At 38.5% G+C, this 20,237-nt stretch overlaps 1 protein-coding gene and 1 pseudogene across 1 annotated transcript in view; one reads left to right on the forward strand and one right to left on the reverse strand.

Moving 5' to 3' along the window:
* Positions 1–20,237, forward strand: part of PSME4 (proteasome activator subunit 4) — a 113,006-nt gene that overhangs the window by 14,509 nt on the left and 78,260 nt on the right. Inside the window, exons 2-3 of the mRNA XM_059406076.1 lie at positions 4,413–4,553; positions 5,418–5,534. Coding sequence (XP_059262059.1) covers positions 4,413–4,553; positions 5,418–5,534 — 258 coding nt within the window. The remainder of the gene's footprint in view (positions 1–4,412; positions 4,554–5,417; positions 5,535–20,237) is intronic.
* On the reverse strand, positions 7,518–7,897 carry LOC132022567 (DNA-binding protein inhibitor ID-2-like; annotated as a pseudogene).

The following is a 20,237-nucleotide window of genomic DNA, read 5'->3' on the forward strand; positions in this document are numbered from 1 at the left end:
TGCGCATGTGGGTTGGCATTATGACTTTGATTTTCTAGGTTATTACTTAGGATGTACTGCTAGATGTGGGTTGTTTTGTTTTCCCTTAAGGTTTATTTATTTATTAGAGAGAGAGAGCACGAACAAGGGTGGGAGAGTGGCAGAGGAAGAGGGAGAGGATCTCAAGCAGACTCCCTACTGAGCGCGGAGCCCAAATCCAGAATCAGATGCTCCACCATCAACTGACTGAGCCACCCAGGCAACCCTAGATGTAGAATTTTTTAAAAGCGATTGAGTGCAGCCTGCCGTTTCCTGCTCACCTGGGAGCCTGCTTCGCCCTCTGCCCCTCCCCCGCTTAGTGCAAGCACGTTATCTTTCTCTCTCTCTCTCAAATAAATAAAATCTTTCAAAAAAATTTATAAGTGTTTTAAATGAATATAGTTAAACTCTGGTTTTTAAATTTTATAGGTAAAATTCTTTTTTTTTTTTTTTTTTGGTCTTTTGACTAGGACTACCCAAAATAAAGCATTTACTTAAGATTAAATGTCATTACTAAATGTTGTACATGTTTTATAATTACAAATAGTCGTAAAGTTCTGAAATGATGTTAATTTTACTTGATTGATGGATACAGTTAGAACCTTAGAAACCCAGTGATTGCCTTGAAGAAAAATAACTGGTGAATGACAAAGCTTGTATGAAAACCAGTATTTTTAGCCTCTCGTCAATCTCTAATTCTTAGTTCATTTCAGTAATGTATAATTTTATATTACTTTAAACTTCCTTGTAATGAATACTAAACTATGTTCAGGATGTATGGTAGAAAAAACCTTGACAGTATTCCATGCTTTATTAAATAGCTACTGTTCCTGGTATGCTACTGCCTTTCTTTCCTTGAGATTAAAAATTAAAGCATTTGATTAATACACTGTAAGGTTGGGAGGAGGAAGGAAGCAGGTAAAAAGTGCTTTTGTATTATCTTTCATAGTTTTTCGCTCCTCTGGGAGGATGGAACATAATGACATCATCTGTATATTTTGGATAATTTAAGAAATACTCTGTTTAAAAGATCAATCATGATTGTTACCAAGGTTTTCAAGTAATTTGAGACATCTAATAATAATTTTTAGTTCTAAAACTTGAAGTGAAAATTAATTGGAAAAAAAATGTCATCTCTTAATATGGTCAAAAATAGGATTTTTGAACATAAATATACAGAAGAACCAACTGGAGTAATTATTGAAAAATGAAGGTTCTTAGTCTCCACCCTAAGTTTTTCTTTTTTTATTTCTTTTTTTTTTTTTTTTTTTAAACAATTTTATTGCATTTCACACTCCTGGTATTTTAATGGTCTGGATTTAAGATGGAACTCAGGTATATGCATTTTAAACAGTCTAATAGACATTTACTAGGTAATATCAAGGCACTTTTTCCAAAGTGGATATACGAGTTTATACACCGACATTCACACATGAAAGGTCCAGTTGTTCTACATTCTCACCCAAACCAGATACTATTAGGCATTTTAGTTTTAGCCAGTCTGGTGGGTGTGAAGTGGTACCTTACTGTTGTTTTTAATTTGCTTTTACTGGTGAGTAAGGGTGTTGAGTATCTTTACATATACTTATTAGTCATCTCTATGTTGTCTTCTCAGAAATGCCTACCTGAGTCTTTTGTGTCTTTGGGGCACCTGGGTGGCTCAGTGGGTTAAAGCCTCTGCCTTCGGCTCAGGTCGTGATCCCAGGGTCCTGAGATCGAGCCCCGCATTGGGCTCTCTGCTCAGTGGGGAGCCTTCTTGCCGCACCCCCTCCCCGCCTCTGCCTGCCTCTCTGCCTGCTTGTGATCTCTGTCAAATAAATAAATAAAATCTTTTTAAAAATAAATTTAAATGGGTTGTTTAAATGGGTTTACTGATTTGAAGGAGTCCTTATGTAATTGGGAGTTCTCAGGTGGTTGTATCTAAATATCAGATTGGGCTTTTCGCTTTTTTTTTTTTAAGATTTTATTTAGTGCTCACTTCGGCAGCACATACACTATGATTTTATTAATTTGAGTGAGAGCTAGAGAGAGAGAACACACAGAGGAAGAGAGAGAAAGAGAAGCAGGCTCCCCACTGAGCAGGCAGTCAGTGTGGGACTTGATCCCAGTCCCCTGGGACCATGACCTGAGCCAAAAGCAGATGCTTAACTGACTGAGCCACCCGGTGCCCCTGAATTTCCCAGTTTTTATGAAAAACAATTATTAATTTTCTTCTTGTACTTTTTGTGCTCTTCAGAATGACTATTTCTTGGACTGCATTTTGAGAAATGCTGAGACAAGAACCACTTTCTGGTTGACAAGAACTGTTTCCTGGTTGACAGGGAAAATAGGTTTCTTTCTGAGTAATCCCCTAATATCTCTAGTTTTGTCAGCAGTTCTACCTCCTCTAGGAATCCCCCTGTTGGTCTCTTCGTTTCATAATACTAAATTTGAGGCTCTGAATTTTGTGTTCCTAATGTTAAGCATATAGTTCTTTCTATTGCAGTAAATGCAATGGACTATAGCTAAATTATTTTGGTGGCTTAGAGCCATGTTTCCCCATTTTTTTCCCCCAGAAGTATCCTAGCCACAGAGAGGAGTAAGTACAGAACCCCAGGGGCATCCCCAGTCCTGGCTAGACCTGAAGTAGAAGTAGCCACTGAAAGCAAAGGATGGCTCTTTGAACTCTGCTCCGTGTAGTTTTTAGGAGTATAGTTTGCTTTCATTTGAAAGTAGCATAGATTCTTTTACTTCAGAATTTAGAGTGAACTTGAGGGGAGGCTGCAAGAGGCTATACCACATTTATTCAGCATCTTCAAATACCTCTGGTAGCCCTGGGCTTTGGGTTTTTATATATTGCCTTCGCTATTCCATTTGCTTTACCAGCCCACTGTAGTTAAGAAACTTGCATGGTGATTACTAGCAGAAGCAAAAGAGTATCTCGCTTTCATTGCTCTGCTGCCTGTACTATGGGGTCACAGGGTTCTAAGGTGAAATCATGGGATTGTATCTTGAAACAACAGAAAAGAGCTGAATGAATAAATAAATACACAACAGTGTGAGAAAATGAAAAAGTTTTTATGTTTTTAGTGGACCAAGAATTTTGAGGAATTTATGGAAAGGAAAAGCAGTTAGATATCCTAATTTTAGAAGTTAAGAGTTCATTTTGATCCTAGCTATTGGGGAAGTGCTAAAGACCATATAAGGAATATTAATTTTCTGCTGGTTTATGTATTTGTCTGTAAAATGATTATTTCTCAAGGGATTTTATGATTTTTAAGTGTCCACTAATTTGTTCTAAGTAAGTTTTTGGTTAATTAAGTTTTTGTTACTTAATGCATCCTCAAAATAGTCCATAATTAGTCTTCTTTTTGGGACACCTTTTCCTTTACTTAAAGTTGATGCTTTTGATTACCTTGGTTATCTAAAGTTAAAAAACTGAAAGTGTACAACTTCGAGGTAAAATACTATATGATTTTTGATAGTAACTTAATTTTACTATAACTATGCGTTATGAGTTATGTAACTTGGTGTATTGTTTTAGGATTCTAAGCAAACCATTATTCTTTCTTCAAAGATTCTGTGGTTAAACAGTAAACTTATGTATCTGTACTCTCTTGTTCTGTTTTATTCTTTATATTGTGATATGCTGTTTTTAAGTAGTTTTAGGAGTTATATATAAACAGATCATTCTCTTAAATGAGCTCTTGCTTAATAAAAGGAAGGGGACAGGGGAACGCCTTTCAGGGTGACTTATGACCAAAAGACAGTGAAGACCAAACAACAACAAGACAACAGTATTGTAATTGGTCATTGACTCTTGATGAGAATTCAGTTATAAGTCTTTTGTTAATTAAATTAATATTGGTAGTCTTAAAACAGAATAATTTTTCCTACATAATGAGTAGATACATAAAATGCTTAACATCAAGGACATTTGAAATTAAGGTGTCACAATACACTTTTTTTTATTGTGGCAAAAACATAAATTTACTCTTAACAATTTTTAAGTGTACAGTACAGGATTATTAGCGATATGTACATTGTTGTACAACAGATCTTCAGAACTTTTTCATCTTAACATGACTGAAATCCCATACTCCTTGAATAACTGGTTTCCTTGTGTGCCCCACCTCCATTGTCCCTGGCAACTACTATTCCACTTTTCGTTTCAGTGAGTTTGATTATTTTAGATACTGCATGTAAGTGGAATCATGCAGTATTTGTCTTTTGTGATTGGCTAATTTCACATGCATATATATGCATACACAAATACACATTGCATTTTGTTCATTTATCTATTGATGGACATCCATGTTGCTTTTACACTTTGGTTATTATGAATAATGCTGCAATGAATATGGGTATGTCACCATACTTACATTTAAAGGCTATATTGGCTTTTTTTGTTGCAGATATATTCGACTTTATGGGAGAAAATTTAGCAAAGAAGATCATGTTCTTTTTATCAAGTTATTGTATGAGCTGGTATCAATTCCAAAACTGGAAATCAGCATGATGCAGGGATTTGCCCGTCTCTTGATCAACTTGTTAAAGTAAGTAAATTTCCTGTGATTTCTCCTAACAGTTTTTGGTTTGTTTCTTCAAGGTTTTAGGCAACACAAGCTAAGTGTTCTTTGGTAAGAAGACCCAAGTCCCAAATTGCCAGTTTGCAAAAAGGTTACAGAAAATTTTATCATAAGTTTAAGCCATATGTGTTAATTAATTAAAATTCTGTCTCCTCTGTGAGGCCTTCTGTTTTGAAGCACACATGGAAACATACGTCACCTGTTGTTTGTTTAAACTAGTTCTCTTCCATTTTATATGTGGTAAGATCCTAGAGGAGTCATGAATCATTTATTCTTTACTCCTAGGTACCCAGCACAGTGCTGGAAACATTAAATGCTTCATAGATAAAATGGAAGAATAGGAAATTCATTGGCAGTAATGGTGGCACAAATTTAAATCCCCCTTTTAGGACGCCTGGTTGGCTCAGTGGGTTAAAGCCGCTGCCTTCGGCTCAGGTCATGTTCTCAGGGTCCTGGGATTGAGTCCCACATGGGGCTCTCTGCTCAGCAGGGAGCCTGCTTCCCCTCCCCCACCCTCTCTCTCTGCCTGCCTCTCCATCTACTTGTGATCTCTCTCTGTCAAATAAATAAATAAAAAATCTTAAAAAAAAAAAAATCCCCCTTTTACCTGGGGCTCTTTGAGGTTTGAGCAGCAATAAGAATCTGATGCATTATTTTTCCTACTGCTGCATTCTACCAGTGAGTTGCTGTGGATAGGGGAAAGCAAAGCCCACCAAGAGGACAGTAGCATTTAACAAATGTCCTCCCTGTGTAGTAGGTGTAATATATAAACAGCTGTACATGAGTATACTCATATATGTTTACTTTTTTTTTTTTTTTTTTTTTGGTTAGGAAAAAGGAACTTCTTTCAAGAGATGATTTGGAGTTACCTTGGAGACCACTTTATGACATGGTGGAAAGAATATTATATTCCAAGACAGAACATCTGGGGTTAAATTGGTTTCCTAAGTAAGTTTCCTTTTAAAGTACTTCTTTGGGAACACTTGGGGGCTTTTAGAATTTGGTCATAATTGAGAAATAATTGGGTTATTTGAGATAAGCAGATATACATTTCAGTGTGCTCATTTCCTTATAACTTGACTCTTAAAATAATTTATTGCCCTCTTTAAATTATACCTCAAATTTCACTTAAGAATTTCCTACCAGGATATCTGACAGTTAACATTACCATAGTGGCCAAAGACAGCATATTTTTGTTTGAAATCTAGTATTTTATCATTGAAAATAATGCACATTGGCATTCTTCATAATATATTCTCATGTGTTTTAATTCTTCAAGTAAAATGAATACCTCAAGGAGAGGAGCTTGGCATATTCCAGAGGGTGCCCACATCCCAGTTAAAGAAGCATTAGTTTTAGTGACTGTTCATGGAATGCAGGCTATTCACATGCATGGCTTCTTGGTTTAGACACACTAGAATGTAATGTTTAGACATTCTAGTATTGTGAATGTCTGGCTGATTATAACTTCTTTTACGTACATCCTAACTCTTCCAGATCTCTAATTCTGGTATGTTCTGTATTCTGAGTTTACAGAGTACAGTATGATGATCTGTCCTTTTTGGTAAATAGTGATTTTAGACTTGACTACGAAGTATCATTTCTCCCTGTTAACAAGGCTTTATCTAGTTGTGATCTAGCTCTTAATTTTTAGTCTTAGCATATTTGTCTTAAAATACTCTTAAACGTTGACTCATGTGGTTAAGTATCTGACTTTTGAACTTAGGGCTGTGGGTTCAAGCCTTGCATTGGGCTACTTCAAAAAAAAAAAACATTTTTTTCTTTTTTTTAACTTCAGACATGTTTGTTATAATCTTACACAGTTTACATAAATTTGCACTTGTATTTATTTGGGTTCAGTTATAACATAGCATAATAAAAATATAAGCACTAGGGGCACCTGGGTGGCTCAGTGGGTTAAGCCTCTGCCTTCAGCTCAGGTCATGATCTCAGGGTCCTGGGATTAAGCCCCACATCAGACTCTTGGCTCAGCAGGGAGCTTGCTTCCCCCACCTCTCTCTACCTGCCTCTCTGCCTACTTGTGATCTCTCTCTCTGTCAAATAAATACAATCTTTAAAAAAAAAAAAAATCCAAACACTGGTCTTTTGAAATAAAGCAGCCACTCACCATTCAGCAAACACATGATTTATTTTGTATAAAAGGTTTAAGTTTACTAGTGTTTAAGTACATGATTACACTTTCTTTGTATGCAGAAATAAACATCTCTGCCACTATACAAGAAAACTCTAATTAAAGAGTTCACAGGCTTTTACCACACACACACACACACACACACACACACACACACACACACAGAGCATTCATTAGGCTTGCATCAAAAGGGTTATTTCTGGCCAAAAGACTTCATTTAAGTAACTGAACACTGGATTCTTCCAGTATTCATGTTCCACCTTTGAAAAAAGGCAAAGTCTCTTTAAATTGGCAAATTCCTTAGGATTTTAGTGTTTTCACTCCCCATGGTGAAAATACTATATAAAGAAAATCTTACAACTGCAGAAAGGGCATTTAAAAGTCTTTTTCATAAATAACTAATATCACAGTCCAAGTCAGAGAATACCCTGGGGAAGATGGTCTTAGTTTTCTTTCCATTTTTAAAAAATGTCCATTCAACTTGTTGTTCACACTGTGAAATGGTTGAAAAATAAGTTCAGGGGGTGCCTGGGTGGCTCATTCGGTTAGCATCTGTGAACATCTGGGGTCACAATCTCAGCATCGTAATCTCATGAGTCTGCTCCTTCTGCTGCTTCCTGCCTCGTGTGCACAGATGGTCTCACTCTCTCCCTCTCTCTCTAAATAAATACATAAAATCTTAGAAAAATAAGTAGTTCAGTGTCTTAAAAGAACGAATCCTGTGGATTTGTTGTTGTGCAAAGAAAAGGAAAGTCATGGACACATGAACTCTGTGTAATTCAGCCACAGAGCGCTTTGCTGTCATTTGACATTAATTCAGGAGGGAATTCAGAAGCCTGCAAGGACAGGATACTGATGCCCATGTTTAGGGTGGTCAGTGGTGCCCTGGATGCCTGGCTTTGCCCAGGTCACTAGTGGTATGGACTGACAATAGTGGGGTACAAGTGCAGGTCCAAGGTATCTTGTTGCAGGGTTTTCATCTTGCTCATCTTCTTGTTCTGGGGATGCTTGCGCACCAGCTCCATGAGTTTGGAATAACAGTCATGTTGTACAGCAAGCCCAGCATGTCCTCCACCAAGGCTTTGCTCCAGAAGATGACCTGGCTATGATCTAAAAGACTGGTTTTTCTAATGGGCCTCACTGGACTAAAGGCTTTCATGCTGATGCGTGGGGAAGGAGAGGGTGGGAGGGAGCTAGCTGCCCAGGAGCTCATGCCTCATGAGCTGGTGGGGCTTCCTGAGCTTCCTGTGCTCCGCACCAGGCTGGGCTCAGGATCTTCTTCTTTTTAGTAAGTAGGCTCTGCAACTCGGTCCTTGAACCCACAACACTGAGGTAATACGTGAGTTGAAATCAAGAGTCGGAGGCTTAACCGACTGATCCACCCAGGCGCCCCTAAGAAAAATCTCCTAAACTATTTGTGATTGAGCTTTATGTTTAGGAAAGTTTCTACGGTTTTCTTCAGTATACCTCTCCTCTCATTACCTAGAGTTGTTTGTCATACACACACGAACTCATTCCCTGAAGAGCACCATTTTATATACTTCCGTTATTTTCCTTTCTTTTTTATAAATTAAGTCCTTTAAGATTTACTTCTGTGATTTTTCTGTCTCAATTCTATGCAGGTTTTCATTATTTCGTGACTTCTTTTAGCCTCCTCATTTCAGTTCTTTTAATCCTGATCATTTCTCAGGCTTCACTGAAGTTAGCAGCCTTTGTTACACCCTTACCATTGAATTTTTTGAAAATGACTGCAGATGTAGGATGACAGACTTCAAAAGATTCTTAGGTCATAAGTAAATAGTGAAATGATATAAATGAAAAGAATTTTTTTTTTTTTAAAGATTTTATCCATCCATTTGACAGAGATCACAAGTAGGCAGAGAGGCAGGCAGAGAGAGCAGGAAGCAGACTCTCTGTCTAGCAGAGAGCCTGACATGGGGCTCGATCTCAGGACCCTGAGACCACGACCCGAGCCAAAGGCAGAGATTTAACCCACTGAGCCACCCAGGTGCCCCTAAATGAAAAGAATTTTTTAAAAATGACTGTATAGATCATCCTGAATTTAGCTCCTAATTGGTTTTTGGACAGTGGTCACAAATAGAGTAGTAAGAGATCATTTCTTTCCTGAAGACTTTATGGGGTTAGAATAAGGAAACCCATTTCAACCATAAAAAGAGCAAAATTCACCATGAAGCTAAAGGGTACATCTTCAAATATATTTTTACAAATATTTATTATGAAAACCCAAAATTTAGCATAAAGGTATTGTGGTAAAGCTTCCTTTTGAGTATTAATTCTGCGGGAGGAAACATGGCATGGACTAGATTGATTGGGCCTTCTTAAAATATGAGGCCATTTAGGTTTTGACTGGAATAACTGTCATAGATTTCAGGGACCTTTTAATTGTGTTCAAAATAAGTTATCTTTTTTTTTAAAGATTTTATTTATATTTTTATTTATTTGACAGAGAGAGAAATCACAGGTAGGCAGAGAGGCAGGCAGGGGTGGGGGGAAGCAGGCTCCCTGCTGAGCAGAGAGCCCGATGCTGGGATCAATCCCAGGACCCTGAGATCATGACCTGAGTCGAAGGCAGTCACTTAACCTGCTAAGCCACCCAGGCTCCCCAATAAGTTATCTTTTTGAAATTTTCCTGGCTGATTTTGACTGCTTCAGAAAATCTTTGGTGAATGCTAGGAGAGAGAAGGCAGTTTTTCAATAATTTCTTCTTCAGTATGTTTTTTACTTGCTTTTTTATAATCAAGCGTCTTACTTCCTGCCCTGAGGTGTACCTTTACAAAGGCAGCTGGTTCCTTTTAAGTCCTGCATGGTCGCTAATATATATCTATGGCTTTCTTCTTTCCTGGAAATTTTTGTCAGAGCTTATCATTGTTAGTGTCAGTCAGTGCTTATAGTTCTCCCCTGCATCTTGATACTCTGCTTATTACCATGTCTTTTCCTGAAGTATGCCATCATTCTTTCTCTCATGGAAACCCTTCTTCCTTAGAAGTTTCACTATGGCTATTCCTGGTCTTTTGAAGAAACATCGTGTCTTTGCTGAAATCTTTGCTAGGTTTAAAGCAGGCAGCACCTCCTTTTGTATTGTGTGGTTATTCTCAAATGAAATTAGTAAGTAATATAATTTACCTATATACTTTATCCACACTCAGTGACAAAAATAAATATAAATAATGTCTTTTTAAAATTTAAATTAAATTAATTAACATATAATTTGTTGTGGGTTTCAGAGGTAGAGGTCAGTGATTCATCAGTGTTATATAACACCCAGTGCTCATTACATCATGTGCCCTCCTTAATGTCCATCACCCAGTTACCCCATCCCCTCACCCAGCTCCCCTCCAACAACTGTCACTTTGTTTTCAATATTAAGAGTCTCTTATAGTTTGACTCCCTGTCTGATTTCATTTTTTTTCCTTTCTTCCCCTATGATCCCCTGTTTTGTTTCTCAAATTCCACATATGAGTGAGATCATATGATAATTATCTTTCTCTGATTGACTTACTCTGCTTAGCATAATACCCTCTAGTTCGACCACATCATTGCAAATAGCAAGACTTCTCTTTTTTGAAGGTTGAGTAGTATTCCATTATATACATATATATCACATCATCTTTATCCATTCTGTCAGTGGACATCTGGTCTCCTTCCATAGTTTGGCTTTTTTGGACATTGGCTGCTCTAAACATTGGGGTGCATATGCCCCTTCGGATCACTACATTTGTAACTTTAGGGTAAATATCCAGTAGCACAATTGCTGGGTCATAGGATAGCTCTGTTTAGCTCTATTTTCAACTTTTTGAGGGACTTTCATACTGTTTTCCAGAGCGGCTACACCAGCTTTCATTCCCACCCACCAACAGTGTAAGAGGGTTACCGTTTTTCCATATCCTCGGCCACATCTGTTGTTTCCTGACTTGTTAATTTTAGCCATTTTGAATGTTGTAAGGTGGTATCTCATTGTGGTTTTGATTTGTATTTCCCTGATGACAGGTGATGTGGAGTATTTTTTCATGTGTCTGTGGCCATCTGGATGTCTTCTTTGGAGAAATCCCAGTTCATGTCTTCTGCCCATTTCTTGATTGGATTATTTATTCTTTGGGTGTTGCATTTGATGAGGTTTTTATAGATTTTGGATACTAGCCCTTTATCTGATATATCATTTACAAGTATCTTCTTGCATTCTGTCGGTTGTCTTTTGGTTTTGCCTACTGTTTCCTTTACTGTGCAAAAGTTTTTTATCTTGATAAAGTCCCAAAAGTTCATTTTTGCCTTTGTAGATGAGACGTGTCTAGCAAGAAGTTGCTGGAGCTGACTTCACAAAGGTTGCTGCCTATGTTCTCCTCTAGGATTTTGATGGATTCCTATCTCACAGTTAGGTCTTTCATCCATTGGTATGGTATAAAGAAATGGTCCAGTTTCATTTTTCTGCATGTGGCTGTCGACTTTTCCCAACACCCTTTGTTGAAGACACTGTTTTTTTTTCCATTGGACATTCTTTCCTGCTTTGTCGAAGATTAGTTGACCATAGAGTTGAGGGTCTATTTCTGGTCCATTGATCTGTGTGTTTGTTTTCGTGTCAGTACCATACTGTCTTGATTGTTACAGCTTTGTAATAGAGCTTGAAGTCCAGAATTGTGATTCCAGTGGTTTTGGTTTTTCTTCTTCAACATTCCTGTGGCTACTTGGGGTCTTTTCTGGTTCTATGCAAATTTTAGCATAATTTGTTTCAGTTCTTTGAAAAAAGTTGATGGTATTTTGATAGGGATTGCATTGAATGTGTAGATTACTCTAGGTAGCACACATATTTTAAGAATATTTGTTCTTCCAATCTATGAGTATGGAACATTTTTCCATTTCTTGGTGTCTTCATTAGTTAATTTCATGAGTTTCTATAGTTTTCTGAGTACAGATTCTTTGCCTCTTTGGATAGGTTTATTCATGGGTATCTTATGGTTTTGGGGACATTTGTAAATGGGATTGACTCTTTAATTACTTTCTTCTGCATCGTTGGTGTATAGAAATGCAAATGATTTCTGTGCCTTGATTGAGTTCTAGCAATGAGTTCTAGCAATTTTGGGATGGAGTCTTTTAGAGTTTCCACCTAAAGTATCATGTCATCTGGGAAGAGTGAGAGTTTGACTTCTTTGGTGATTCAGATGCCTTTTATTTCTTTTTGTTGTCTGATTGCTGAGGCTAGGACTTCTAGTACTATGTTAAACAATAGTGATAATAGTGGACATCCCTGCCATGTCCCTAACATTAGGGGAAAAGCTCTCAGTTCCACTGAGAATGATATTTCCTGCGGGCTTTTCATATATGGCTTTTATGGTGAGGTATGTTCCCTCTGTCCCTGCACTATAGAGTTTTCATCCTGAAAGGACACTGTACTTAGTAAAATGTTTTTTCTGCATCTGTTAAGAGGATTACATGGTTCTCATCCTTTCTTTTATTAATGTGTTGTATCACATTGATTGATTTGTGGATGTTGAACCAATCTTGCAGCCCAGGAATATATCCCACTGGGTTGTAGTGAATAATCCTTTTAATGTACTGTTGGATCCTATTGGCTAGTATTTTGGTGAGAATTTTTGCCTCTATGTTCATCAGGGATATATTGGTCTATAATTCTTCTTTTTGGTGGGGTCTTTACCTGGTTTTGGGATCAGGGTAATGCTGACCTCATAGAAAGAGTTTGGAAGTTTTCCTTCCATTTCTATTTTCTGAAACAGCTTCAGAAGAATAGGCATTAGTTCTTTAAATGTTTAGTAGAATTCCCCTTGGAAGCCATGTGGCCCTGGGCTATTGTTTGTTGGGAGATTTTTGACTATTTCTTCAGTTTTCTTGCTGGTTTTGGATCTGTTCAGGTTTTCTATTTCTTCCTGTTTCAGTTTTGATAGTTTATACATCTCTAGGAATACATCCTAAATTAGGTGGCCTAATTTGTTGGCATATAGTTGCTCATAATATGTTCTTATAATTGTATTTCTTGGGTGTTGGTTGTGATCTCTCCTCTTTCATTCATGATTTTATTTATTTGGGTCTCTTCTCTTTTCATTTTGTTAAGTCAGGTCAGAGGTTTATCAGTCTTAACTAATTCTTTCAAAGAACCAGCTCCTAGTTTCATAAATATGAGACCAGCTCCTAGTTTCATAAATATGTTCTACTGTACTTTTGGTTTCTATATCATTGATTTCTGCTCTTATCTTTATTAATTCTCTTCCCCTGCTGGATTTAGGCTTTATTTGCTGTTCTTTCTCCAGCTCTTATAGGTGTAGGTTAAGTTATATATTTGAGACCTTTCTTATTTCATTTTTTTTTTAAGATTTTTATTTATTTATTTGGCAGAGAGAGATCACAAGCAGATGGAGAGTCAGGCAGAGAGAGAGAGGAGGAAGCAGGCTCCCCACTGAGCAGAGAGCCCAATGAGAGGCTCGATCCCAGGACCCTGGGACCATGACCTACGCCATAGGCAAAGGCTTTAACCCACTGAGCCACCCAGGCACCCCATTGCAGACAGCATACTGATGGTCCTGCTTTTTTATGTAGTTTGATTCCCTGTGTCCTTTGATTGTGCCGTTATAGACCATTTTTTAAATGAAATATTTTATTTACTTATTTGAGAGAGAGACATGCACACACACATAGTGCCAGAGATAATGAGAGAGAACATGAGCATGGAGGAGAGGGAAAAGCAGGCTCCCCATTGGGCAGGGAGCCTGATGTGGAGCTTGATCTCAGGACTCTGGGATCATGACCTAAGCTGAAGGCAGAGGCTTAACCAACTGAGCCACCTAGGTGCCACCATTTAGTCCATTTATATTGAGAGTAATTATTGAAAGATAGGAATTTAGTGCCATTCTGTTATCTGTATCTCACTGTTTCTGTATGTTGTCTCTGTTCCTTTCTAGTCTATTTACTTTTGTGCTGTCTCTACTTAGAGGATCCCTTTTAATATTTCCTGTAGGGCTAGCTTAGTAATCATAAATTATTTCAGTTCTTATTTGTCTTGGAAGTTTTTTTGTTTTTGTTTTTGTTTTTGTTTTTGTTTTTGTTTTAAAGATGTTATTTATTTATCAGAGGGAGAGAGAGTGTGAGCATGAGCAGAGGGAGAAGTAGGCTCCTCGCCGAGCAGGGAGCCCGGTATGAGACTCAATCTCATGACCCCGGGATCATGACCTGAGCTGAAGGCAGATGCTCAACCCACTGAGCCACCCAGGTGTCCCTGACCTGGAAGTTTTTTCTCTCTCCTGTTTTGAAAGACATCCTAGCTGGATAAAGTATTCTTAGTTTGAATGTATGATACATGTCTTTTCTGGCTTGCCAGGTCTCTGTGGACAGTTATGCTGGCAGTGTAATGTTTCTACCCTTATAGGTTATAGCCATTTTGTCCCTGGGCTGCTTTCAGGATGTTCTCTTTGTCTCTGAGATTTGCGAGTTTCACTGTAATATCTTGATGTGTTGACCTATTTTATTGATTCTGAGGGGGTTTCTCTGTGCCTCCTGTATTTGTTTGCCTGTTTCCTTCCCCAGATTAGAGAAGGTCTTAGCTATAATTTTGCTCCAGTATGCCTTCTGTCTGCCCCCGCCCCCACCACCACCACCATCTTCTGGGATCCCAGTTATTCTAATATTGTTTGCTTAATGGCATCACTTATCTCTCATTCTCTCCTCATAATCCAGTAGTTGTTTGTCTCTCTTTTTCTCAGCTTCTTTATTCTCCATCATTTGGTCTTCTATATCATTAATTCTTTCTTCGGCCTCATTTATCCTAGCAGGTAGAGCATCCATTTTTTTATTGCATCTCATTAGTAGCCTTTTTTATTTTGACTTGATTAGATTTTAGTTCTTTTATTTCTCCAGAAAGGGATTCTCTGGTGTCCTCCAGGCTTTTTTCAAGCCCAGCTAGTATCTTTATAATTGTTACTCTGAACTCTTGTTCTAACATCTTTCTTATGTTAATACTGATTAGGTCCCTGGCAGTCAGTACTGACCCTTCTTTTTGAGTTGAGTTTTTCCATCTTCTCATTCTGTCCGCAGAGGAATAGATGAGTGAGAGAACAAAATACTAAAATAGCAAAATGACCCCAGAGAAATACAAGCTAAAGAAATGAGAAGAGATGCGAAACTGAAAAAAATAAAATAAACAACCAAAAAAGAGAATATTATCAGACAGGTGAACAGAACAGAGCAATACACTGGATCCCATCTGTATTTTACAGGTCCCTTTGTTTGAAAACTAGATCCCAAAATTGTAAAGAAAGAAAACCTTATATTTATACAAATATAAGATTAAATACTTTGAAGGGATTAGACTGTAACTGTAAAGATGAAAATTTAAAAACAACAAAACAGAAAAAAACGTAAAAACGAATACGATTAGACAGGTGAAGAGAACAGAGTTGTACACTAGATTTTGGGTATACTTTAATCTGTTAGAATAAACTGCATCCCAAAATTGTAAAGAAAAAAACTTACATATATGCAAAAATAAAATTAAATATAGTGAAAGGACTGAATGTAACTGTAAAAATGAAAATTAATAAAGATTTTAATAAGAGTTGATAAAATAAGAAATTGAAAAGGGAAAGAGAAAAGAAAGTTTTAAATTGTGAAGGACTGAAGAATTGTGGGGGAAAAAAACATGAATTCTATATGCTATGTTCCCTTAGTGCTGGAGTTTTGCAGTTCTCATTGATTGGTAAATTTGGTCTTGGCTGGATGTTCTTGCTGACCTTCTGGGGGAGGGGCCTCTTGCCTTAATTCTCAGATGTCTTTGCCTGTCCTGGAATTGCGCTGCGCTTGCCAGAGGGCCAGGCTAAATAATCTGCTCAGGTGTGCTCTATGTGTCTTTTGTTCCCTGAAGGCTTTCTACGCAGCTTCAGGGATGAGAATGAACATGACAACTTCCCTATCTCCAGCCCAGGGGCAGAGAGCTTGTGGCCCCACTTCTCATTGAGCCCTTAGAGAAAAGCAGTCAGTCACTCCCATCTCCCTGGTCTCAGTCCACATCCATCCTCCCCCAAACTGTGACCAAGCATTTCTATCTTAGGCACATGGCTCTGTTTTGAGTTGCCAAATCCTGTAGACTCCTGTGGTGTGCTTCCATGCTGCTACTCCCAGGGAAGGAAGGGAGATCTCCCCAGTTGTGCTGCTTGTTGGGCCCCTGCTCAGAGAGCTGTGGTCCCACTGTATGCAGTTCATGGTTTATGGCAACCCGAGCTGAGAGCCTCCTCTTGGGCTTACTCTCTGCAGCTGCCTTCCCAGCTCTGATACTTGGGACCTCTAACTCAATAGTCACGCCCGATCTTTCTGTGACCCTGAGGGTCCTGAGACCACACTGTCCCACCTGGGATTCCGTCCCCACTTTACTACCTGAGTGCTTTCAGACCGTGATGTCCCTCACCAGAGCAGACTTCTCAAAGTTCTGATTTTGTGCTCTGCTGCTCTGTCACTTTTCAGTAGCTGGCTGTTGGAGACTCCCTCCCCCTGCATTTTATCTTGCCATATATCACCTCAGATTCACTTTTCCACACCTCCCACCTTGCAGAAAGTGGTTGCTTTTCTATTTGTAGAGTTACAGCTATTCTTTTCTTAGATCTCCAGTTGAGTTCACAGGTTGTTTAGAATGATTTGATAGCTATCTAGCTGAATTTCTGGGACCAAAGGAAACGAAGGTCTCCTCTGCCACTGCCATCTTGGACTCCGTAAATATAAATAATGTCTAACCATAAAATATTGCCATAATGGGACGGTAGTTTATTATAAAACAAATGTATTTCAAACATGCAGGCAGCATTACACTAAAGATTCAAAATGGTTTTTAGATTTTGCTTCTACTTATGAGTAAGTTTAAATTTTAAAATGGTCAAAATACATTTTGTGTAAGACATACAAGAAAATAAAAGCATTATGGGTAGATATTAAAATAAAAACTTAGTAGGACTTCTGGGTGGCTCAGTCAGTCAAGCATCTGCCTTCAGCTCAGGTCATAATCCTAGGGTCCTAGGATCAAGTCCAACATCAGGCTCGTTCAGTGGGGAGCCTGCTTCTTGATCTGCCTGCTGGTCCCCCTGCTTGTGTGCTCTCTCTCTCTGACAAATAAATAAATTCTTTATTTTTTTTTTTTTTAAGATTTTATTTGTTTATTTGACAGAGAGAAACACAGTGGGAGAGGGAACACAACAATGGGGAGAGGGAGAGGGAGAAGCAGGCTTCATGTCAAGCAGGGAGCCTGATGCGGGGCTTGATCCCAGGACCTTGGGATCATGACCTGAGCTGAGGACAGATGCTTAACCACTGAACCACCCAGCCACCCCTAAAATCTTTAAAAAAAAACAACAACAAAAAACCCAGTGCTAGGATAAAGAACAATAGGTATGACTGACTTAAATATGATTAAAAAAAGAGGGAAGTAAGTTTAATTTGAGAGTACTAAGCTGGAGGAAAGGAAGTATTATATCTTTGCAGATAAACTGACTTTATCTATAATACAGTGTCTCAGTAATCCTTTATGAAATGATATGGAGGGGCGCCTGGGTGGCTCAGTGGGTTAAAGCCTCTGCCTTCAGCTTGGGTCATGATCCCAGGGTCCTGGGATCGAGCCCCGAATCGGGCTCTCTGTCCTGCAGGGAGCCTTCTTCTCCCTCTATCTCTCTGCCCGCCTCTCTGCCTACTTGCAATCTCTCTCTGACAAATAAATAAATAAAATCTTAAAAAAAAAATACGGAATGCAGTAGTTACTTAGTATCACAGAACATTATTTTTGAACATTGTTACATGTGAAAGGAATAGAGGCAAAGGAAGAATTGGGGGGAAAAACATTGACATATCAAGTCAGAGAAAATTTGTGCAGTGGGCTTCTGGGGACAGAATCCATAAGATTGAAAGCTAACAAGCAATAAATTAGTAATGTCAGTGTCTAATTTTTGCAACATAAATTGTTTTATGTGTCATACCAGGAAGGATGACAGTAACATGAAGCATTCTAACAACAAAATTACTAATGAAATTCTGTGATAGTGCTTGTTTTATGTCTGCTTATTGCCAGTGTAATGACAGTTGGTTCTAGACTATTGAAATAGTCTTCAGTCTTGGGGCGCTTGGGTGGCTCAGTTGGTTAAGTGTCTGCCTTTAGCTCAGGTCATGATCTCGGGTCATGAGATTGAGCCTCACATGGGTCTTCTGGCTCCCTGGCTCCACATCTGCTTGAGGTTCTCTCTCTCTTCCTCTGCTCCCCCCACCCCCTCAAACTACCTTGTATGTTTGGTCTTTCTCAAATAAATAAATAAATCCTTTTTTTTTTAACTGCAAAAAATACTTAATGGTAAAGCACTTCACTTTTAGTGTCAAAATTCTTTCACCTGTATGTAGTTGTACAGTTACATTTGAACATCTTGTACAGTTTTTTGTTATGTGTGGGGCTATTCCATGAATTGTGGGATATCTAATATACTGCGATCACTAAAGTTTCATTGAATCCTCCCCAATAATTATGATCATTAAAAATGTCCTATACAGGGGAACCCGACTGGCTCAGTTGGTTGAGCGGCTACCTTCAGTTCAGGTCATGATCTCAGGGTCCTGGAATCAAGTCCTGCACTGGGCTCCCTGCTCAGTGGGGAGCCTGCTTCTCCCTCTCCCTCTGTCTCCTAGCTTGTGCTGTCACTCTCTCTCCATCTCAAATAAATAAATGAAATCTTAAAAAAAAAAAAAAGTACCCCATACATTTCCAAAATGTTCCTCCATATAGCTACAGCCACATAGATTTGCCACCACTTACCTTGTATCCCTGCAATCTAAAGTTGTCTGCCTCATTACTCAGTCCCTCATGTTTTCTTTCTATGCTCTTTTCGTTCCTTTTTCCCCTGTTTTAAATTCTATAAGACCTGGGTGTTCTAGTTTCCAAATGAGTTTGTTTTTTTCCTGTACTAATACTATAAATCAAGGTGTCCACTTAATACCTCCTCTTTCCTCATGGCTCTCAAGTATTTCTTTCTTTCTTTCTTCTTCTTCTTTTTTTTTTTTTTAAGATATTATTTATTTCTTTGACAGAGATCACAAGTAGTCAGAGAGGCAGTGGGGGCGGGGGGAGTACCAGGCTCCCTGCTAAGCGGGAGAGCCTGAGGTGGGGCTTGATTCCAGGACCCCTGAGATCACAACCTGTGTCGAAGGCAGAGGCTTAACCCTGAGCCACCCAGGTGCCCCTCTCAAGTGTTTCTTAAAGCAGTCTGGTGTGAGAAGTTTCTTAGAAATTTCACATTATTTTAAACATTCATATCTTTATTGGGCTTATTAAGTAATGTTTTCATAAGTAAAAATTTTTCTTCTCTATCTGTTGACTAAAATTGCTGCTCCAGGAAGATGAACCCTATTGGGTCAGTAGCTTGGAGTGCTTACACCCAGGGCTGTGTGCCTCTGCTGGAGTACTCATTGTGAAGTGCAGCTCTGTTGATGCAGACTTTTTTTAAAAAAAAACAATGTGTTGTTGTTCAGTTTAAACAGATCACAAAGAATCCTGAGGATCTAGAACCACTCTTGAAGGGGCTCTTGCTTTGTGAGAGACAGCCCTGTAGGACAAAGTTAGAAACTTAGTCTCTGTAAAAAAAAATATTAAAAATTGTACTTAAAACATTTGTTAGGATTGTCATTCTTTGTTCTTCTGTAATCTTTTTACTGTTATTAGATATTTAGCACCTTTTGAAAGGAGTACCTGTTATCTTATTTCCATTCAGGCCAGGCTATGTATAGTTATAAAAATTCACCTTTGAAGGTTTATCTGATTCTTTGGTTCTTGGAATTTTTTCATCACACTTGCCTTATTTTTTTAAATCAGAGAAATATAGTAGTCTTATTAGTTTTTAATGCAGAAATGTTAGAGGGGGCTCCTGGGTGGCTCATTTGGTTAAGTGTTTGCTTTTGGCTCAGGTCATGATCTCAGGGTCCTGGGATTGAGCCCCTTGTCAGGTGTCTGCGTAGTGGGTTTACCTCTCCCTCTCATTCTCCTCTGTGAGCGTGCACTCTCTCTCTCTTTCTCTCTCTCTCTCTTTCAAATAAATAAAATCTTTAAGAAGAAAGAGAGAGAGGGAGAAAGAAAGAAAAACTTTAGGGGGCGCCTGGGTGGCTCAGTGGGTTAAGCCGCTGCCTTCGGCTCAGGTCATGATCTCAGGGTCCTGGGATCGAGTCCCGCATCGGGCTCTCTGCTCAGCAGGGAGCCTGCTTCCCTTTCTCTCTCTGCCTGCCTCTCCATCTGCTTGTGATCTCTCTCTGCCAAATAAATAAATAAAATCTTTAAAAAAAAAAAAAAAAAGAAAGAAAGAAAAAACTTTAGAGAAATCAGTTGGAGAGTCAGCCATACAGCAGTACTTTTCAGTTTTTGTTCCTCTGAGCTGTTCTGTGTCCACTGAATTTCTAATAGGGAATCATTTTGAATATTTAAAAATTTACTCTTCTACTTAAGTTTCTTTTTAGTTAAAAAAAAAGGG

The sequence above is a fragment of the Mustela nigripes genome, chromosome 7 (assembly GCF_022355385.1).
Source record: "Mustela nigripes isolate SB6536 chromosome 7, MUSNIG.SB6536, whole genome shotgun sequence".
NCBI classification, from domain to species: Eukaryota; Metazoa; Chordata; class Mammalia; order Carnivora; family Mustelidae; genus Mustela; species Mustela nigripes.